The sequence below is a fragment of the Pangasianodon hypophthalmus genome, chromosome 2 (genome assembly GCF_027358585.1).
Source record: "Pangasianodon hypophthalmus isolate fPanHyp1 chromosome 2, fPanHyp1.pri, whole genome shotgun sequence".
In the NCBI taxonomy this organism is placed as follows: domain Eukaryota; kingdom Metazoa; phylum Chordata; class Actinopteri; order Siluriformes; family Pangasiidae; genus Pangasianodon; species Pangasianodon hypophthalmus.
Window position 1 is genome coordinate 1830903 of NC_069711.1, and position 20261 is coordinate 1851163.

At 39.1% G+C, this 20261-nt stretch overlaps 1 protein-coding gene across 2 annotated transcripts in view; it reads right to left on the bottom strand.

Moving 5' to 3' along the window:
- slc9a7 (solute carrier family 9 member 7) overlaps positions 1-18906 on the bottom strand; it is a 65867-nt gene extending 46961 nt beyond the window's left edge. Inside the window, exons 1-10 of one of the 2 annotated variants that reach the window (XM_053227973.1) lie at positions 18473-18906; positions 13724-13926; positions 11689-11766; positions 9188-9264; positions 8545-8657; positions 7653-7758; positions 4521-4662; positions 3342-3447; positions 2897-2985; positions 948-1061 (exon numbers count right to left, since the gene is read on the bottom strand). In XM_053227973.1, coding sequence (XP_053083948.1) covers positions 948-1061; positions 2897-2985; positions 3342-3447; positions 4521-4662; positions 7653-7758; positions 8545-8657; positions 9188-9264; positions 11689-11766; positions 13724-13926; positions 18473-18869 — 1425 coding nt within the window. In that variant the 5' untranslated portion in view covers positions 18870-18906. The remainder of the gene's footprint in view (positions 1-947; positions 1062-2896; positions 2986-3341; positions 3448-4520; positions 4663-7652; positions 7759-8544; positions 8658-9187; positions 9265-11688; positions 11767-13723; positions 13927-18472) is intronic. The other variant, XM_053227976.1, reaches the window with a different exon arrangement.
- Between the last annotated feature and the right edge of the window lie 1355 nt (positions 18907-20261).

Genomic DNA, 20261 nt, shown 5'->3' on the forward strand with positions numbered 1-20261 from the left:
CCTGCGAGGTTTCTTAAAGCAGCAGTGTGTGATGTTTAGTGCCCTCTGCTGCCTGAGAAGTTTCTTAAAGGGGCAGTGTGTGATGTTTAGCACCTTCTGCTCCCTGCGAGGGTTCTTAAAGGAGCAGTGTATGATGTTTAGCGCCCTCTGCTGCCTAAGCGGTTTCTTAAAGGAGCAGTGTGTAATGTTTAGCGCCCTCTGCCGCCCAAGAGGTTTCTTAAAGCAGCAGTGTGTAATGTTTAGCGCCCTCTGCCGCCCAAGAGGTTTCTTAAAGCAGCAATGTGTAATGTTTAGCGCCCTCTGCCGCCCAAGAGGTTTCTTAAAGCAGCAATGTGTAATGTTTAGTGCCCTCTGCCGCCCAAGAGGTTTCTTAAAGCAGCAATGTGTAATGTTTAGCGCCCTCTGCTACCTAAGAGGTTTCTTAAAGCAGCCGTGTGTGACGTTTAGCACGCACCGCTGCCTGTGAAGTTTCTTAAAGCAGCAGTGTGTGACATTTAGCGCCCTCTGCTGTCTAAGAAGTTTCTTAAAGGAGCGGTGTGTGATGTATAGCACCCTCGGCTGCTTGAGAGAGGGTTCCAAAAGGAGCGGTGTGTGATGTTTAGCGCCCTCTGCCGCCTAAGAGGTTTCTTAACGCAGCAGTGTATGACGTTTAGCGCCCTCTGCTGCCTTCACTGCAAAGTTTCTTAAAGCAGCAGTGTGTGACATTTAGCACCCTCTATTGCCTAAGAGGTTTTTTTAAAGCAGCAGTGTGTGACATTTAGCACTCTCTATTGCCTAAGAGGTTTCTTAAAGGAGCAGTGTGTGATGTTTAGTGCCCTCTGCTGCCTGAGAAGTTTCTTAAAGGAGCAGTGTGTGATATTTAGCGCCCTCTGCTGCCTGCCAGTAATACTATTATTATTATTATTATTATTACTATTATTATTATTATTATTATTATTGTAGGATACGAATGCTCCCACGATGAAGATGGGGCTGAAGACGTGGTTCTGGAAGGTGAACAGAGCCAGACCCATGTAGGAGAAGATGAAGTTCTCCGCCAGGAAGTGCAGCACCTCAAACAGCTGAAACGAAGATGCGATATTAATATTAATGATTAATTTTACAGCTTTATAACAGGCTGAAGCTGACGTCCTCTCGCTCTCTCTGAAAACCCAAAAGAACAGTTTGAAGAGTATTAGAGCGGTTCAGGCACAAGTGCAGGAATTACTGAGGACGAGTAAAGACTGCTTATTGAAATTATATTTTTTAAAGATTTTATTTTAAAGTCATGATTACTGATTATTGATTTTTCCCCACACTGTACATTAATCAGTCTGTTTTCCTTCACATGGATGAACATACAAAGCTGGTGATTTTTTTTTTAGCTGATGAACAATCACATTTCGACTGATAATACGCAAATATGCTGAAAAACATGAATTGGAAGCTCATAATTCACCAGATTTAATAACCAATTAATTAACAATTAACTTAAATCTCTAATATTATGTTTAATTAAATTGTGATTAACTGTGCAGCTGCTGATGATAATAGTCACTAAAATCACTCAAAAGTTAAACATAGTCTTTATATTTTGTGTCCCTATTGTGTTAAGGCTCTAGTTGGCCAAAAGTTTGCACACTCCTGAGAAGATCCTGGCAAAATGTTACTGTTTTTTCTTTTTTTCCCACTAAAAAGATGTTTGGATTTGTTGTTTTGTTGTATGATGTATTGATAGCGTATTTCTAACTCCTTAGCATTTTAAATTGTAAAATAGAGATACGCACACACACACCCCCCTCCCCAATCACGGGGGGTAAAAACTTTTGCACTCAGCTGTACAGTATTGAATGTTTTACAGGCTGTAAATCAGCTTTTGAGCCTGGAGTTTCCCCTATTAGCAAATATTTTTTTTAAAGCTGGCAAAAAGTAAAGACAGCACTCGAAATTGCTGAAGCCAGCTGTTCCAGATGTAAGGCAGCTCAAAATACAGACTATTTCACTTCTTCAATTTCACTTCCTCTCTCTTTCCATTTCAGCTCTCTGTAGATTATTTGATGTCTGCGAACGATCACAGATGACTGATTGCTTGAAAATGTCATCGAGTGACTCATGCCTCATACGCAACTAGCAAAGCTGAAGCTAGCTCAACGCTGCCCCCTGGCTGCCGTCACGACCCCCGAGTCCCTGTTAACCTGCATCCACACTAGCGCACGACGGAGTTTATCTTCTACGTACGTCCTGCATCGCTGACTGAGCTGTACTGTGATTCCTGCTGAACTCCATGTGGGCGGAGCTTTAAATAGTGCAGGCTGCTGATTGGTCAAACAAAATGCTCACCCTGATATTAAATAAAGGACATAAATACAGCATGATTTGCTGTTTTGATTTATATCACAGAGTAATACATATTTTTTTTAACTTGAATTTTCATTTCTTGCTCCTATGCGTGTAAAAATCATCATCCAAAATGGCTTCCTATTCACTACACTCGCTCACTACACAGGGCGTACACTATAACGGCGCTGTGCGCACTACCTAGTGCACGACGTGTACAATAGAACACCATTTCACATTCTGAAAATGCACCTTTTTGTTGTATTTTAATGTCTGCACTCAGACTTTTAACTGAGATTAAAGTATTGGCACCCTTCGCTTCATTGGCACGCCACCATTAGAATAAATGATTACTTCAAAAAAAAAAAACGATCTACGACACGCTGAATGAAATATTTCTGATTTTGGAGGATTTTTACTTCATGACTGTCCCAGTTAGTGTGACGTGATGCCGAACTGACACACACTCACACTTTACCAAGATACAGATAGTGCACTGTACAGTGCAGCGTTAAAATAATCTCTATAAGAAAGAAGAAATGAAGGACGGAGGATGCTCGAGGAGGAGAAGGTGAAGTACCTGTTTGGTGCGTTTGGTCGACTCCTCTGACAGATTGTTGTAGGTGTAATGAGCCTGCGTGATCCCGCAGAATAACACTGCTACTACACCTGCAGGACACACGGCATACGGAGCATGTTTGTGATAAATACAAGCCGGGGAATTCCAGTGATGATCCGGGTTTCCCCCCGCAGACCACCAACGGATATTTATCACTACATGTGCAGATGAGCTTAAATTCACAAATTCCTCACAGACGTCTCTTTATGTATGAGAAAACATGACCCTCGACACTTTTCCCTTCTTCCATAAACATTTGAAAATGTGTTTTTAGCTGCAGATGTTTGCGATGTTTTACTCTTTCACATCTCAAGATTATGTGTCAGCTGTTATAGGACCCTGTAACACTTTTTTCATGCCAATTAAAGATAAAAACACGAACACACACACACAAACACACACACACCTGTGAAGCCACATGCCTCGGCCAACAGGAAGGTGCTCCAGGACATGAGGAAGAAGAGCGCCGTCTCCAGCAGAGGGAAACAGTGCAGCTTGGTGAACTTGGTGACGTGAACAAGGAGTTAAAGCTTTAAACAGTACGATTGCACAATACACACACATCACTGACCTGAAACTGCACTCATACATACAACGTTGATTATTTTCCTACAACAGCACGATTAGCGTTTAAAGACTGAATTAAAGGCCGTGCTCAACACCGTCTGTCCAATAAGAATCCAGAATTCGACAGCACAACATCCTTATATATGCATGTATTTATTTGTCTATAATTTTCCCTGTTTTTGCACATTTTTAAAGTTTACTTACTTAATTAATTTAATTCTCAGTTACTATATATTTATGTATTTTTTAATATTTATTAATTAATTTATTACTTAATTTATTTACTTACTTAATTAGTTATTATGCCCAGTTTCCGTATATATTTTTATTTTATTATAAACTAATTAATTTCCACAGTTTCTGTATATTTTAATTTACTTTATTAACTAATTCATTCACCCTCTTTCGGTATATATATTTTTTTATTTTATTAACTAATTTATTTGCCCAATTTCAGTATATTTTATTTATTTTTGTTATTAACTAGATTTAAAGCGTCCAATCACATTCATAACCTGGCCACCACAACCAATCATTTTGGGTTCTGTTAATCTCAGACGTTCTGTTAATCTCAGTTTATACATTAAAGTTCCTTAAAAAAAAGGATTTAATGACTTTTCTGTACTTTTTTACCCCCGTGGTGGTGAAGTTACTGCACATGCTTTAAGAAATCGATCTCGTGATGAATCCTCAAGCAGTTAACATGGAGCCTGATGTATTACAGAAAACTTTAGACTTTCACATGACGAGTTTAAAGACTGAATGACTCCTGTTTGTTGGATTACGTGCACACTATCGTTCATACATCGCAGCAATCACAGACGTACTCTGGTCAGGATTGCCACAGCACACAATAATTTGTTTTGTTACAGGTGACTCGTGCAGTATCGGGATTATAATAAAGTAATAATAATTTTTAATCCATATCATCTGCAGCCATTACACAGAGCTCATCATACACTTGATCTACCCTTAATCTGAGATTAACGATCTGCTGAGAGAGCCGCTGAAAGGATATGAGGGCGGTGACGACTCCGGTGACCGCACCCATGGCAAAAGATCCGCTGAAGATCCCGATGAAAATGCCGACGGATTTAAAAAAGGCTGAGGCGTCGAACGTGTGTGTGTTTGCGCCGCTGGGCTGGTAGGCCACGATAGAGCTTAAAAAAAAAAAAAACACCAACAAAAATATAATCAATAATAGATTACATTATAAACAATAAATACAGTAAAATGGCATACAAGAGGTTTAAAAAAATGCAAAATTGTCCAGGATGTGTTTTAAAGGACCAGTCTGTATCCGTTTCCCTGGCTGACTCCACCCACTCTGTCGATACTATGAGCTGCCTTTTAAGGAAAAGGGGGTGGAGCTGAGCATTCTATACTGAGCTAGGGGCGGAGCAAAGTTCTGGGCCAGAAAAAATATAAAACAGGAGCTTTAAATGAAGAAACTAGCATGAACAGTCGCATGGTAATACTGTAAATCACAGTTTTTAAAAGGTGTGTTTGAAACCGTATGATTATTACAGATTTTATTAAAATGAAATTTTAAAATAAATGTATTTGTTTCTAAGGTTTTAAAAAAGTGATCTAAGGCAGTGGTCATCAAGCATTCATGTGGACTTGGCCCCAGTAAAGTATTCCAGCAGATCAAACCGAGCACTCGAGAAATACTGGAGCAGATTGCGATCAACTTATGAAAATAATTTATCCGTAGTTCAGCAAAGCGTCGCGGCTCCTGTAGCAGATCCTCAGCTACAGCCAATCATGTGCTTTTACGAAAATTATTTAGCTCATTGCAAAAGAAACGAGTTTTCACAGACTTTCAGATTTTAGATTTACTGTCTCGGGTCGGACTAGAGAACTGATGACATGTCTGGTTTAAAAGTCAAGAACAAAAACAGAATTTTAAAAGATAAATGGAGAGAGAAATATACGTTTATTCTGGCTTTAAAACAGGTGTCTCATATGAACAGAATTTAGTGCTAGTCAAAAGCGGTAATGCAAAGGTTCACTTCAAATTGTCTTATGTATAGCCATGAACTAATCACAAATCATTACTAAAGCATTACAGGATCACTGAATTAGTTTTTTTTTCTACTGATATTCAAGCCACCATTTTTTCCTGGGTATCAGATCTCTGACTGCCTTCTGGCATATTCTACAGAAAGTGGGCATGCTGGAGTACACTGTAAACAAATCAAAATAACAACATTTCATGAAGTTTTTCTCAAAAAAAAAAAAAAAGATTGTTCAGTACGATAGAGCCTACAATAAAGCAACTGTATAAGCAATCACAGTGTTTTCAGTTAGAAGGATTTTATTTAAGAAAATATGTTAGCAAAACCCCTCGCTGTTCATCAAAAGACGGATTCACTGACACTGAATCGCACAGGAAATTTAACTCATAACCACCTACTATTTATTATTTATAATATTATTGTTATTATTTCATAACCACCTGTTGCTATTATTATCTGGGAAGGATTTTGGATCAGTTAATCCAGATTTAAGGAACCATAAGGAGGCGTAATGCTTGTGAGGTTTACATCGCCAGAGCCACTTTTATTATCATTTAGAAGTGACCACATTGTAGAAAATCGCATGTGCTAGGGATCAACAGCCGCAAGTGAGTAATTTACATAAATTTTTAGCAAAATCAGTAAAAAATTTCTGTCCACTGAAGGAACAATCGCTTCAAATAACATACACATCATTCAAGAAGTGAAATATGGAATTTTTTCTACATGTTCTTTGTGCTGAAACGAGAAAAAAAACGAAAAAAAAACACGGCCATGGACCGTGTGTGTAGATGAATTGCAGAATGGTTGTGTACACAAGGAATCGTGAGATCCTCTAACGTTACTGATAGACTAAATACTTACAAAAGGATAGATTAAAAAAAAAAAAAATAGAATAAACCCATTTATTGACAGATTATGATGGGGCCAGGTGTGAAATTTGATGTGAACTGTCCTTCCAGTGAAAAACAGACCATGTAAAACAGAAATAATAGCGTGCTTTGAGATTTCATCAGACATTCATCACTTTCTGTAGATGAATCTCTAATTTATTCACTTTGATCCGGGTGTGTGTGTGTGGGTGTGTGCGTGTCTGTTAATATAAAAGTGATGTGTGTGTGCTGTGCAATCTGTTCGTATATTTATTAAACGTCTTGCTTGGGCAGCAATGTTTAGCGTAACATTCACCCCAGTAAAGTATTATTGAATTGAAACGAATTGAATAGAACTGATCCCTGAGCTCTCTGACCAGAAGATGGCGCCAGAGGACCACATTTGCAGGAAACCGGTGCAAACTTCTTGTACTTCGCACCTCCCTTCTAGCAAACAGTGGCCATGTTCCTGCTCCAGCCTCAGACTCTCGTTATTCCATCACTGGATAATTTCCCTCAAAACCATTTTTATTGTTTATTTTGCAAACTCCGCTGCCTCATCCTCGCTTTGCTCATGATCTGAAATCTGTAGATTTGTCCATACGACCTGTGAGACTCACCTGGATCGCACGTACTAGACTGAGACACGTCACGTCACGTCACATCACGTCACATCAGTCAGTCTGATGATGATGATGTTCTCGTTATGTGTTTAATAAATATGAGTTTGAAATATACTACATTCTACTATACACTATATTCAGTTTTTAATACCTGGATGTCACATGCTCTTGCTTTTTTAGTGATTATTGTTTAGTGTGTTTGTATAAATTGTAGTTTTTAGCCCTAGTCTTAAATCATGAACTGTTTCATTTTAGTATTTTTAAGTGCTGGATATCTGAATCCATTTTAGTTCAATTCAATTCAACGCAGTTCTGCGTGACACCGGATAGCGCGATTAGCTCTCTTATATCACGGGCCTCATGCCCATGAATCCTAAAAGCAAATCTAATGACTTAAAATGAAACTGGAAAATGTAATTTAAAATAGAACCCAGACATTCTGGGGCGTTTGATTTGCCGTACTGCATTTGCTAACAGAATTAAAATGAAGTTCAAATAAAGTTTCCGAACAAAAAAAAAAAAGAGATGCTTCCTTAAAAAGGATCTTATTGGGATGTGTAAAGTCAGTACGTGTATGTGTGTGTGTGTGTGTGTGTGTGTGTGTGTGTGTGTTTCAGTAAAATGAAGGACGTACGATGAGAGGACGATGGCCACAGCGTCGTTCATGACACTCTCGCCGAACAGCAGGGCGTAAAGATCCACGTCAGCATGGAGCTCATTGAAGATAGCCAGCACAGTAACTACACACACACACACACACACACACACACACACACAAATAATATACATGAAATGTAGGCTTGCATTTCCAATCCTTGCATTAGGATTACATCAATCATTTTAAGCATGAACAACATTAATTTACACTTAACAACAATCTGGATTTAACGATTTAATCGCCTACATCAGTTTAATCCTCGGTTTTAAAGACAATCTGAAATTGTACAAGTAACACAAAAATAAGAGACGAAGAGAAAGAGAGAGAGAGACACACAAATAATAGAGACAGAGAGAGAGAGAGAGAGAGAGAGACACACAAATAATAGAGACAGAGAGAGAGAGAGACACACACAAATAAGAGATGGAGAGAGAGTCAAATAAACAAGACAAAGAGAGACAGAGAGAGACACACAAATAAGAGATGGAGAGAGAGACAGAAAGAGAGAGAGACAAACAAATGAGAGATATAGACAGACAGAAAGAGAGAGACACACAAATAAGGGAGACGGAGAGAGACAAAAACACGAGATGGAGAGAGAGAGAGACAAATGAGAAAGACATGCAAATAAGAGAGAGAGGAAGAGAGAGAGACAGACAGAAACAGAGATACACACAAATAAAAGAGACAGCGAGAGAGACAGAGAGAGACACAAATAAGAGATGGAGAGAGAGAGACAGAAAGAGAGATACACACAAATAAGAGACAGAGACAGAAAAAGAGAGACACAAATTAAAAAAAAAGAGACAGAGAGACAGCGAGAGAGAGACAGGTATAGAGACAGGTATAGAGACAGACAGGACGTTACCGGGGTCTGTAGCTGAGATGATTGCTCCGAAGAAGAGGCAGTCAGTGTAGTAGAATTTATCCGTGAGCTGTCCTACAACCTTCATCAGCTTCACCACGCCGTACATCAGATTCCTGACACACACACACACACACACACACACACACACACACACACACACACACACAGAAACAAATACAATAACCACGAGGTAATCAGGAGTTATTACCAAATCATCTGGAATGATATTCTACAGTAAAGAGATGAGATAAACTCCAAACTCACGTATAAAGCACGTGTACGTACACACGCGACACGGAGGCGAAGCTAACACCAAGCCTGTTTATTTTCAAACTTTTTTCACTTTATTAAAACATTAGAATTCATTTTAAGAGAATTATAAAGACAAATAAATTGTATACTGTAGTAAATCATGTGCTGTAGGTTGTACATTTTAGCTACTTCCGTTTCTCATCGGAATTAAAAACGCTGGACGGATGGTACACGCCCACGTGAGACAACAACAACAACAGCGCTCGCTCCACAGCCACAAGGGACGAACTACGAGCGACTTGTGTTGAACGCTGTGTTAGACGTCATAAATCACAGTACAAGTGAGTTTGGAGTAAATAGGAGTATTCGTTTAAGGAAGTGTCTCGTTTACCCAATCACGAAGCAGGAGATGGCGGTTCCCAGGAAAGCGTAAGTGATGATGGAGCCCAGGTTTCTGAAGAAGTGTCTCTGGAGGGAAAAACACAGATCCACTGATCACTGATCTGCTGTACAGAGCGAAAACCACTTTAAATAAAAGGATTTCATGCGTATTTATATAACGTGTGGTTCATGTTTTTACACTGATCATTTTTTTCCTAAACCTAGCAGGCGACCGGTGAGGATTCATCTTCTACGTGACACCGAGCTGCGATTTCAGACCCGGCGTCACAAGGGACAGCTCAACAATCTGTGATTTTCATAAATATTGAAATAGACTGCAATAATAATAATAATAATAATAATAATAATCATCATCATCATCATTTCACACAGACTCAGGATTTGCAACACTGCCAGTTTAAAGCCCTGTTTTTCTGGCCCTGAAATGTAGCCCTGACCACACCTGTTAGCAGAACAGCTTATAGACTTTTTAGAGACTACTCATTTAAAATAAAAAAAAAAAAAAAAAAAAAAAAAAAAAAAAAAAAGTCCTGCTGTAAAAAATTCCACAATTACAGCTCAGCATTAGTACTGCAGAAACTCGGGGGAATCTCACACAGGAAATCCCCAAATACACCGAGACCGGTGTCCAAGCCACTTTCTCTCTCTCTCACACACACACACACACACACACACACACACACACAACTCTGAATAACTCCACGCTGGGTTTCACTACTTCCTCTCACTGAGAATTGTCTAGTGCCGAACATCTGATCTCAGTTCTGTCTTTTTCACTTCAGGAACTCAGTCAGTTAAAAACACTGGCTGCTGATAGAGACACTCGGTAGGAATCAGAGGTCAGGACACAACGTTTGTCCCTCACACTCGTGCCCTCTGTCCTTCAGAGCCAGCTGAAAAATATTTGCTCTCTTCCTCTCTCTCTGCTTATTCAGCGGTTTGATGTCAAATCTCTGCAGCTTACTTCAGCAACTGGTGGAACAAACAAACCATGAGATTTCACGTGCAAGTGCAAGTTCAGCATAGAAACAAAGGAATAATTCAGTTGATAATAACTAAAAATAAGAAGAAGAAGAGATAAGAAAGCCGCAAAAGGCGATCTGCGGGGTCCAAGCACTTCGCAAACAGTGCCCCTAGTGGCCAGTTCTTGTCAAGATACAACACAAAACAATAATCAGACTATAGATAAAACTACTTATCAAGTTTTGCGCCGATAGCTCAATGCTAGTCGTGTGAAATGCCTGCTCAAACCTGATTGGCTGTAAGCGGTCATGTTTTTGAAATAATTCAGTGATGATTAAAGCTCCAGTTACTGATTAGCAGTTCGATGCAGCGCACCAGATTTCAGCTCAAACAGACTTTCCGTTCCTGAAAAACAGCTGTTTGAATCTAACTCCGCCCCCTTTCAATGACCACACCCCAACCTTTGCAGAAATCCTCAGATTCTTGTACTGGACATTGAAGACTGGTTCAAATTCATATCACCAATCATCTGTTTGAGTAATCACTTGGGCCAGTATTAATTCCAGTTCCACTGTGTGACAGATTGAAATTAATGATTGAATGCATTCAAAAACACTATGGAATGGCATTCGAGGCTAATATTAGATATTTTAATACGACTTTAATACTTTAATAATTATTAATTAAGTCAACGAAAGGAAGAGATCGGAGGAGACGCATCTTAAATCACTTATGTGGAGGACAGATAAACTTATAAACACTCTACCGCTGATTATTTTCAGGTTTAAAGGTGTGTGTTTGTGTTTAAAGACGGAGCTCTGGACATTATTGAAAAACCCCGTCTCAGACGCTTCTACTCAAGAAACATCTGGCAACTTCAGAGGCTTGAACGACGCGCAGGTGATTTTAATAATCAAAGCGGCTGCGCAGAAGACGTCTGAATACGTGCAAATACTGATCTAACGTTCAGAAATAAATCAGAAACTCTACTGTTAGAGACAAAGCGAGAGAAAAAGAGTGACTCGGATAATGCTAGCTGCAAGTTAAATACTTATATGATGTACGTATGATATTTTAAATACATAACGTGAAAATAAAGTAGGACATAATGACATTTTCATCAGGAAACTACAAGTAGAATTTGAGCGATTGAATCATTTTGCCTTTTAATATGTAAATATTATAAAAATTCTACTCAAACTTCAGATGTTTGTTCTGACACACACACCCACACCCACACACACACACACACACACACAGGGCATTAGAACTTGAAGAAAAGGAAGTGAAAGGACTGAGCTTCCTGTAAATTAGCGCCTAAAACATGCCACTAGCATCAGCACCGCTAAACCCACTTGTGGCATGTCCCGTCACGCAGGAAAAAACAAAACAAAACCAAAAACAGTATCAGGTGTCAATGTCAAAATGAAAAATGCAAAAGCGTGAACCTCGAGATCTTTCACACATTAACGCTCCACTGAACCGCTAAAGGAAACCTGAGCGTCCTGCCCCTGCTCCGACACTCACCTTCTTCAGGCTGTACCCTGCGTGGAATATGATAGGAGGTAGCAGGATGTTGAAGAACACCTCAGGGTCAAAGGTCACCTGTCACAACAAACAAGATACACAGAAGATACATTACGTATGCTTATATCACTCAAACGCTCCGTTCTGATTGGCTGGCAGGTGTGTATGAGATAATATCGAAAGTTCTAAATCGATGCGCCGGTTACTATGTAACCATGACGACAAGTGACGGCGGCGTGACAATGAGAGGTCCTTCGCAATACAACGATGACTCTGTGTTTCGTTTTTATAGAGGTAGCTAGAATCAAAGTCCCGCCCAAATATGGCGTTTCCTTCAGAAACTTCGAAAGGTGTGTCACAAAATAAAACACACACATTTACATGTTGACTTCTGGGACCCAAAAAAAAAAAAAACCCTGAAGCAAATGTAAGATAAAAAAAAAAAAAAGAATTAATCTCCGATTTGTTATTTCGATTTGTTAACGTGTTTTTGGCTAAATTGTTTATATTCTCAGCACTTCTGGAGTAAAACTGATTTAGGAAGTGTGGCGTTGTTCATGTCTTCAGGTTGTGATGTCACAAATTAACCAATCATGGTCTAATATGCAAATTATTATTATTATTATTAGATGATGATGGACACCTTTACCTACTGAAACGCACATGCTAGCTTAGCTAAAGTTCGTGATGAAGAAAAACTTAGGTTGTCATGGTAACTTAATATATTTTGCCCAGTTCGGCTTTTTCTAACCCTCTGGTCACATGCGTGTGAAGACATATAACTAACGATATCTGGTTTCGTTGAGTTTTCGGTAGTTTGTTTAAATTTTCGATGGTGTTCCGTAGAAAAGGAGTCGCAGGACAAATGAACGGCTCGGACTGTAATAGGACGCGGAATAAAAATTCTCTCTTCTTTCACAGACACACACGTGGGTTTTACACCAATTTGGCCTAGTTTTGGAACAAGGTTGTCGATGGAAAATGCAAGTCTGCGCGTGGTGTGGTTTTTTGGGACTAGTTTAAAACTAGTCCACAGCTGCTAAGATCTTATTATAAAGAAAATAATTAGAATTAAATCTATTTCGATTTTGGCAAACAAAGGGAAAGTGTAAGCGCAGAAAGTGTATCAGAAGTGCAAATCAGAAATGCGTGAACTGGTCTCCACTGAGAAAAGAAAGAAGTATTCATCTCTAGTTTCGAATAACAGATTTTGTCCGACTAGTTTCGGGTCTTTTTGAGACGTAGCTGGGTTTAATTGACGCATACATATCAAATGCATTAGTGAGTCACATGACCTTGTGGCTACACAGTAAGTAATGATGTACACAAACACACTGAATCTGTCAGGTTTGGAAATGAAATGTTGGTTTTATTTCGTTTTTTATGCTGTTGCGCTGTTGATTTTGCCTCATGATGTGATAGTAAAGCTGGCTTGTTGCTGTTTAGGTTACTTTTTATTTATTTATTCTTCTAAAGCGAAACCTTTTAGCCTAGCAGTTTTTGCTAATCTCTCAACATTAGATTTTTGGTCTAAAAGAATCCCTAATAAACCATAAATTGCTTATAAAAAAAATGTGAGGTATAATTTCACATAAGCGACATTTACGCAGCATAAATTCCAAAAACAATTCCAAGCGCAAGAAAATTCCAATAAATTCCAAGACGCTGATGATAAATATTTGAAAAATGCTTTATAAAGAGTTTCAAGGGGTCGAATTTTGACCACAAACTCCAAAGATTAAACGGCGAGGAAATGACGATACGTGATGAATAATGTGAGCTAGCTTATTAGCATAAGTTTTGTGGGACGGCAGAAGGACATTTCCAATTTGCATATTCGTGCATATTCGTATACTCTGGATCCTGGACTTTTATTGAGGATTAAAATGTAGAGATGTTCCTTGTCTTTGTTTACAAATAGCTATAAAGACGTTAAATTGAAGTGGATTCATAGTGGCGCTGCACGTTACCACTAGCGGCAGACACTCTGAAAAGAAACGAAAAACATTTTCTTTCTTTTTCTTTTTAACCGTACCTTCCGAAGCATGTCGTTCTGCTCTACGTTGTGGATCTCTCGGGAGTTGATCTCCCCCTTCAGCGTGTACTCGAAGAACTTGCCGCTGATGTTGAGCAGCAGTGTGCTGACTGGCCCCTCCTTCAGGGAGCAGCTGGGCGGAGTCTGATGGCGGTAACTGGTGGAGGGGATTCCGTAGCGCAGGATCACGCCCACCAGCAAACCTGACCACACGGAGAGAGAACCTGTTCAAGCATTTCTCTCTCTCTGGATGGATTCTGATTGGTCAGAAGGTGTTGATTAATTTTCTATCACAGCAGCTCTGATAGTAGCGCGGGTTTATCTTAATGCGCTCGTTGTAAAACGTATTACGTTATGGTTTCTATAGTAACAGCCCACTCACGGGGACGTGGACAACGGACGCTCCATTAATAATACCATAATTGATATGGTAAAATTTTCTTAAAGTTTATTTAGATGTTTATTTAACATTTATGGAAGGAGTCTCCAGTGTCAGTGCTTTAAAGTTATAAACTTTTCCAACACGGGAAAGTCTTCAAGACATGGCAGAACACTGAATGTGAATTCAGCTAAATATCAGCAACAAGTGGGTTAAAAACTAAATTTATCCATAATTTTAATATTTATGATTAAAAAAATATATGACGATTTTATCCTCTATAATTTTTTTGGGTAAAAAAAGCATCCCAATTTTCTACTTCTGTGGTTTGAGATAAGAATACACAGAAGTGTAGCTACGTCTGAAGTTCATTATCTAAAACACAGCAAACCATGTGCTTATATTAAAATAATTCACGCCAGGGTGATGTCATACAGAGTGTTTTATTCCGCTTATACCACAGCTATTTTCCAACGATTACAATGTTTACTTTATTGATAAGTGACACATCAGACATTTTAACCTTTTATAGTTAGATTTAATGTTGTGGAACTTCCGAGAGACAAGTTAGTTCCTGTTCTTACTTGCGTTACAGCTGCGATAAACAGTCGTTCTCTCATCAGCATCTCTCTCTCTTTTTAAAAAACAAAAACAAAAAAAACGCAGCTTGTCGTTTTACCAAGAAACCAGAAAACATAACCTCCTCAGTCCTGAAGTCTTTCCTCTGTTACAAAGCACTGACACTGGAGACTCCTTCCGTAAATGTTAAATAAACCTCTCGTCACCACATCAACATTTCTACGTTTCACTTTGTTAAACAACAATCTTTTTTTTTTTTTTTTTTTAAATCTGTTTTATTATTAGTCTTAGATGATGTGGAGAGTCCACCTGTGAATGATCTGTTACTATAGAAACGATAACGTACTAGAACGAGCGCATTAATATAAATACACGAAAATAATCCACACCTTCTTGACCAATCAGTTTCGAGAATTCAACCGTTTAATAATTATTTTGATTTCTGTGCTCTTAAAATTTGACAAGTAATTACTACAATCATTAGGGCTTACAAGGTAATGGAGAAAAAACACTTCATTATAAATAATTCTGTCTGTTTAATAGGACACAACCACAAAACTGCGCGAAAAATAAATAAAAACATATACAAAATATCAAACTTTTTGGCCATTTTTGGTTACACGTATTTTGTTGGCGAGTTGAAAAAATATACACACACCCCATAACAAGGCTCCCTCACTATCAGAGATTTTAATCTTAATAGCGATGTAATGGCTCACACACACGCACACACACACGTATGCACACACATATACAGACACACACACACACACACAAACACGCATACGACAGGAAGTTAATGGTGCGTGTGGTGTGTGCTGTGAGGTCACAGGTGTAAATCAGCATGGGGCACTATTAATAATTGGGTTAGGCCCAGCAACACACTCCGAGCCAACAGCAGTGACCTTGAAAACACACACACACACACACACACACACACACACACACACTCTGTGGCTAGAGTCCAGCTAATAGAGCTTAATACTGAAACACAGGCCACCGCAGGAGGAAAACATGATGCATGAAGGCAAAAGAACAGGCCACACACACACACACACACACACACGCTCATTTTCGCTGTGTGAAGCAAAAATAATCCATGCTTGGATGAATCAGGATTATTTTCTTGAGAAAAATCTGCATCGACACAGAAAACATCACTGCGTCTGCATGGCACCGAAATTTAGCTAAATTTAACTTTTCTACGTAACTCACTCACGATCCACGTAAACGTTCATCATTCTCACCAGTGCAGCTGAACGATACAATATCCATATCATGATAAACTACATGACAAGACGCTTTTCTGACATATCACATCACATCAAAAAGAAAGAAAGAAAGAAAGAAAGAGTCAGAATAAATGCCATAGAGTCGTATTAAAAGCCAGAGTCACATTAAACACCAGCGTCACATTAAACATCACCGAGACAGACAAAATACCACAGAGTCACATTAAACACCAGCATCATACTAAACACCACACAGTCAGACTAAACACCACAGTCACATTAAACACCAGCGTCACATTAAACACCAGCGTCATACTAAACACCACACAGTCAGACTAAACACCACAGTCACATTAAACACCAGCGTCACATTAAACACCAGCGTCACATTAAACACTAGCGTCACATTAAACACCAGCGTCATACTAAACACCACACAGTCAGACAAAACACCAGAGAGTCATACTAAACACCAGAGAGTCACGTTAAACACCACCGAGTCACATTAAACACCAGCATCACATTAAACACCAGCGTCACATTAAACACCAGCGTCACATTAAACACCACACAGTCATACTAAACACCACAGAGTCATACTAAACACCAGCGTCACATTAAACACCAGCAACATACTAAACACCACACAGTCAGACAAAACACCAGAGAGTCATACTAAACACCAGAGAGTCACGTTAAACACCACCGAGTCAGACAAAACACCACAGATTAAACACCAGAGTCACATTAAACACCACACAGTCAGACTAAACACCACAGTCACGCTGAACACCACAGAGTCAGACTATACACCACAGAGTAAGACTAAACACCACAGAGTCATACTAAACACCACAGAGTCATACTGAACACCACAGAGTCACAATCAACACCACAGAGTCAGACTAAACACCACAGAGTCACAATCAACACCACAGAGTCAGACTAAACACCACAGAGTCACAATCAACACCACAGAGTCAGACAAAACACCATAGAGTCATACTAAACACCACACAGTCAGACAAAACACCACAGTCACATTAAACACCAGCGTCACATTAAACACCAGAGTCATACTAAACACCACAGAGTCACATTAAACACCAGCGTCACATTAAACACCAGCGTCACATTAAACACCACCGAGTCAGACAAAACACCACAGATTAAACACCAGAGTCATACTAAACACCAGTCACACTAAACACCACACAGTCATACTAAACACCACAGAGTCATACTGAACACCACAGTCTCAGACAAAACACCACAGAGTCAGACTAAACACCACAGAGTCAGACTAAACACCACCGAGTCAGACAAAACACCAGCGTCACATTAAACACCAGCGTCACATTAAACACCAGAGTCATACTAAACACCACAGAGTCACATTAAACACCAGCGTCACATTAAACACCAGCGTCACATTAAACACCACCAAGTCAGACAAAACACCACAGATTAAACACCAGAGTCATACTAAACACCAGTCACACTAAACACCACACAGTCAGACTAAACACCACAGAGTCATACTGAACACCACAGTCTCAGACAAAACACCACAGAGTCAGACTAAACACCACAGTCACATTAAACACCACAGAGTCAGACTAAAACCACAGCATGGAGAACGTTTACAGTGAAAGGATTATGAAACAGAACTAATGAAAGAAAGAAAGAAAGTGTGATTCTTTAATACTAATAGTAATAGTAATAGTAATACTAATACTAAATTTTTAAAAATATATTTTACTGATAATTTCCAAATAACACCAGGACACTGTGTGTTTTTTTTTTGTTTTTTTTAAATGCGGCTCTATTTTTGCTTCTTTTGCTAGCAAACCTAAATATCATGCATACTGTGTATTAAAAATGCCTGTGTCATCTTTAATATAAATGTGTATCATTTAAAATATTCCCTGAGCCCTCTACTTCCCGGGGTCTGGACATTATGAGCTTTAAATTCAACACTCTTTCAGCCTTGTGCAGAAATTTAAACTCAGATTAACTATTAATTACAGGAGCACGTGAACGCACCACCAATGTTCAACACGGTCTCTAAGGACCTTCAGCCGAAAAAAATGAACATCAGATTATTAACAAGGAACTGCTTTGCTGATTGCGCCATGAAAATATAGAAATGTTGGATTATTTTTATACAAAATAGCTGCAATGAATATAAAGTCTATAATACTCAAATGTCGCGTTGAGAAACGTTAGGAACTCATTTAACGTTACATGCTGCGTTCAATGTACTGGAACGTTCTAAACTGGTGAGCAGGATCCTAATCTGTAAAACAGAAAAAAGTGACTTAAAAATTAAATGTAATATTTTAACATTAAATATGACCATTCTGGATGTTATTTCCATTTATTTTTTTAGTGTCATGTGGTGTTCAGCAGATTCTGAGCTGATGTTGGGATTAGCAGCAGCTAGCAGGCTAGTCAGCGTCATTCATATGAAACCGCTAATACATAACAACAATAACAATAGGTTTAAAGGGTGCATCTGTTTGTTTGTTTGTCTGTTTGTTTTGCTTAATTTCTTACCGTAAATCATAGCCAGGCCGGTTTCGTGCAGAAAACGCACTCGCCTGTGTTTGAAGAGCCATATAGTCAAAATGGTCAGCGTCAGCAGCAAAATAAACGTGAGTAAATTGACGCTGTCCTGGCGGTGACTTTCCTCTGCCTCCTTCTCCGTGGCCAGCTCCTCCATCGCTCCGTCATCCGCGCCGACCCGAGCCGCTCGGCTTAACAGCAACATCCCAGCCGCAAGCCCTGCGCTGCTCCTCCAGAGGTTCCTCCACGCCTTCGGGTTGATGGCTGCCTCCATCGTGCGTGATGCTAAAGCGCCGTGGCCCTGGTACTGCTGCAGGGTATCGCCAAGAACACCAGACCAGAGCTGGGAGTCGATTCCAAAGAGATTCGACTCTCCGATCGCACTCATTTGGGGGATTGGGAATCGATTCAAAAGCTTTGGAGTCGATTCCATACACTGAAACAAATTTGCCAAAATACTGCGTGGTGAATGGGGTACAGTATCACATCGTCTTTCGGCAAATTAGTTTCAGTGTATGGAATCGACTCTGAAGCTTCAGAGTCGATTCCTAACAGTGAAATTAGTATCAGTGTATGGAATCGACTCTAATGCTTCAGATTCGAATCTCCAATTACAGGCGTTGGGAGTTCTGAATCGACTCCGAAGCTGTGGAGTCGATTCCAAACAGTGAAATTAGTTTCAGCGTATGGAATCGACTTTAAAGCTTCAGGGTCGAATTCAAAGAGATTCGAATCTGCAATTACATGCGTTTGGGAGTTGTGAATCGACTCCGAAGATGTGGAGTCGATTCCAAACAGTGAAATTAGTTTCAGCGTATGGAATCGACTCTAAAGCTTCAGAGTCGAATTCAAAGAGATTTGAATCTCCAATTACATGCGTTTGGGAGTTGTGAATCGACTCCGAAGATGTGGAGTCGATTCCATACACAGAAATTAATTTGCTTAAAGAAAAATAGTAAAAAAGACAAAACATATATGACAAAAATGTACAAAAGCTTACAATAAAACAAGGTCACCAATGCTCAAGCATATTAAAGCTTCCAGTTCTAAGGCACTAAGGTCATTTTTAAAGTGTCAACTCTTCAAACTGAGTGAATAAATGTTCAAACTCTATCATATAAAGATCCTTTGTCATTTATTTTATCTATGTAATAATGAGATTATATTACATCTGCTTTGTTATTAATGCACTACTCATTTAATAAGATCTCCTTTTAAACTCTTGCGGTTTATGTTTCTGGAACTGAGAAATCTGTTCTATAGAATCGACTCTTGGAATCAGAGTCGATTCCAAATCTTTGGAATCAAACAGCTCTAAATGAGACTCGGTCCCGGAGCTGAAGTGTTTACATCAGCATGGCGCCCCCGTGTGGACACTGCGCTCATTACTTCTCATCCAGGGAGAATAAAGCTGTTTTTTAAATTATGTTTTTATTGTGTTTATTTTTTTGAGACCCATCTCCTGAGAAATACCTCTCAGTATCCTATAAAGATCCACATTTCTGAAATACTTTACTATTTTATTAATTACAGAAACAAAAGACATCCTTCGTTATTTAGAAATGTACGGTACAGCATACAGCGGGGACTAGGGTTGTGACGATACGATGATTTGGATCGATGCATCGATTTAAAAGGCAACAATCATAAATCTATTATAAATGTATTATTAATGATAATCAAAGAAGGAAATTTAGTTAGTGTGTAAAAAAATGATTTATATTTTTCAGAAAAAGAAAGAAGCATAGCATTAAAGATTTAATCAACAGAATTGTAAAAA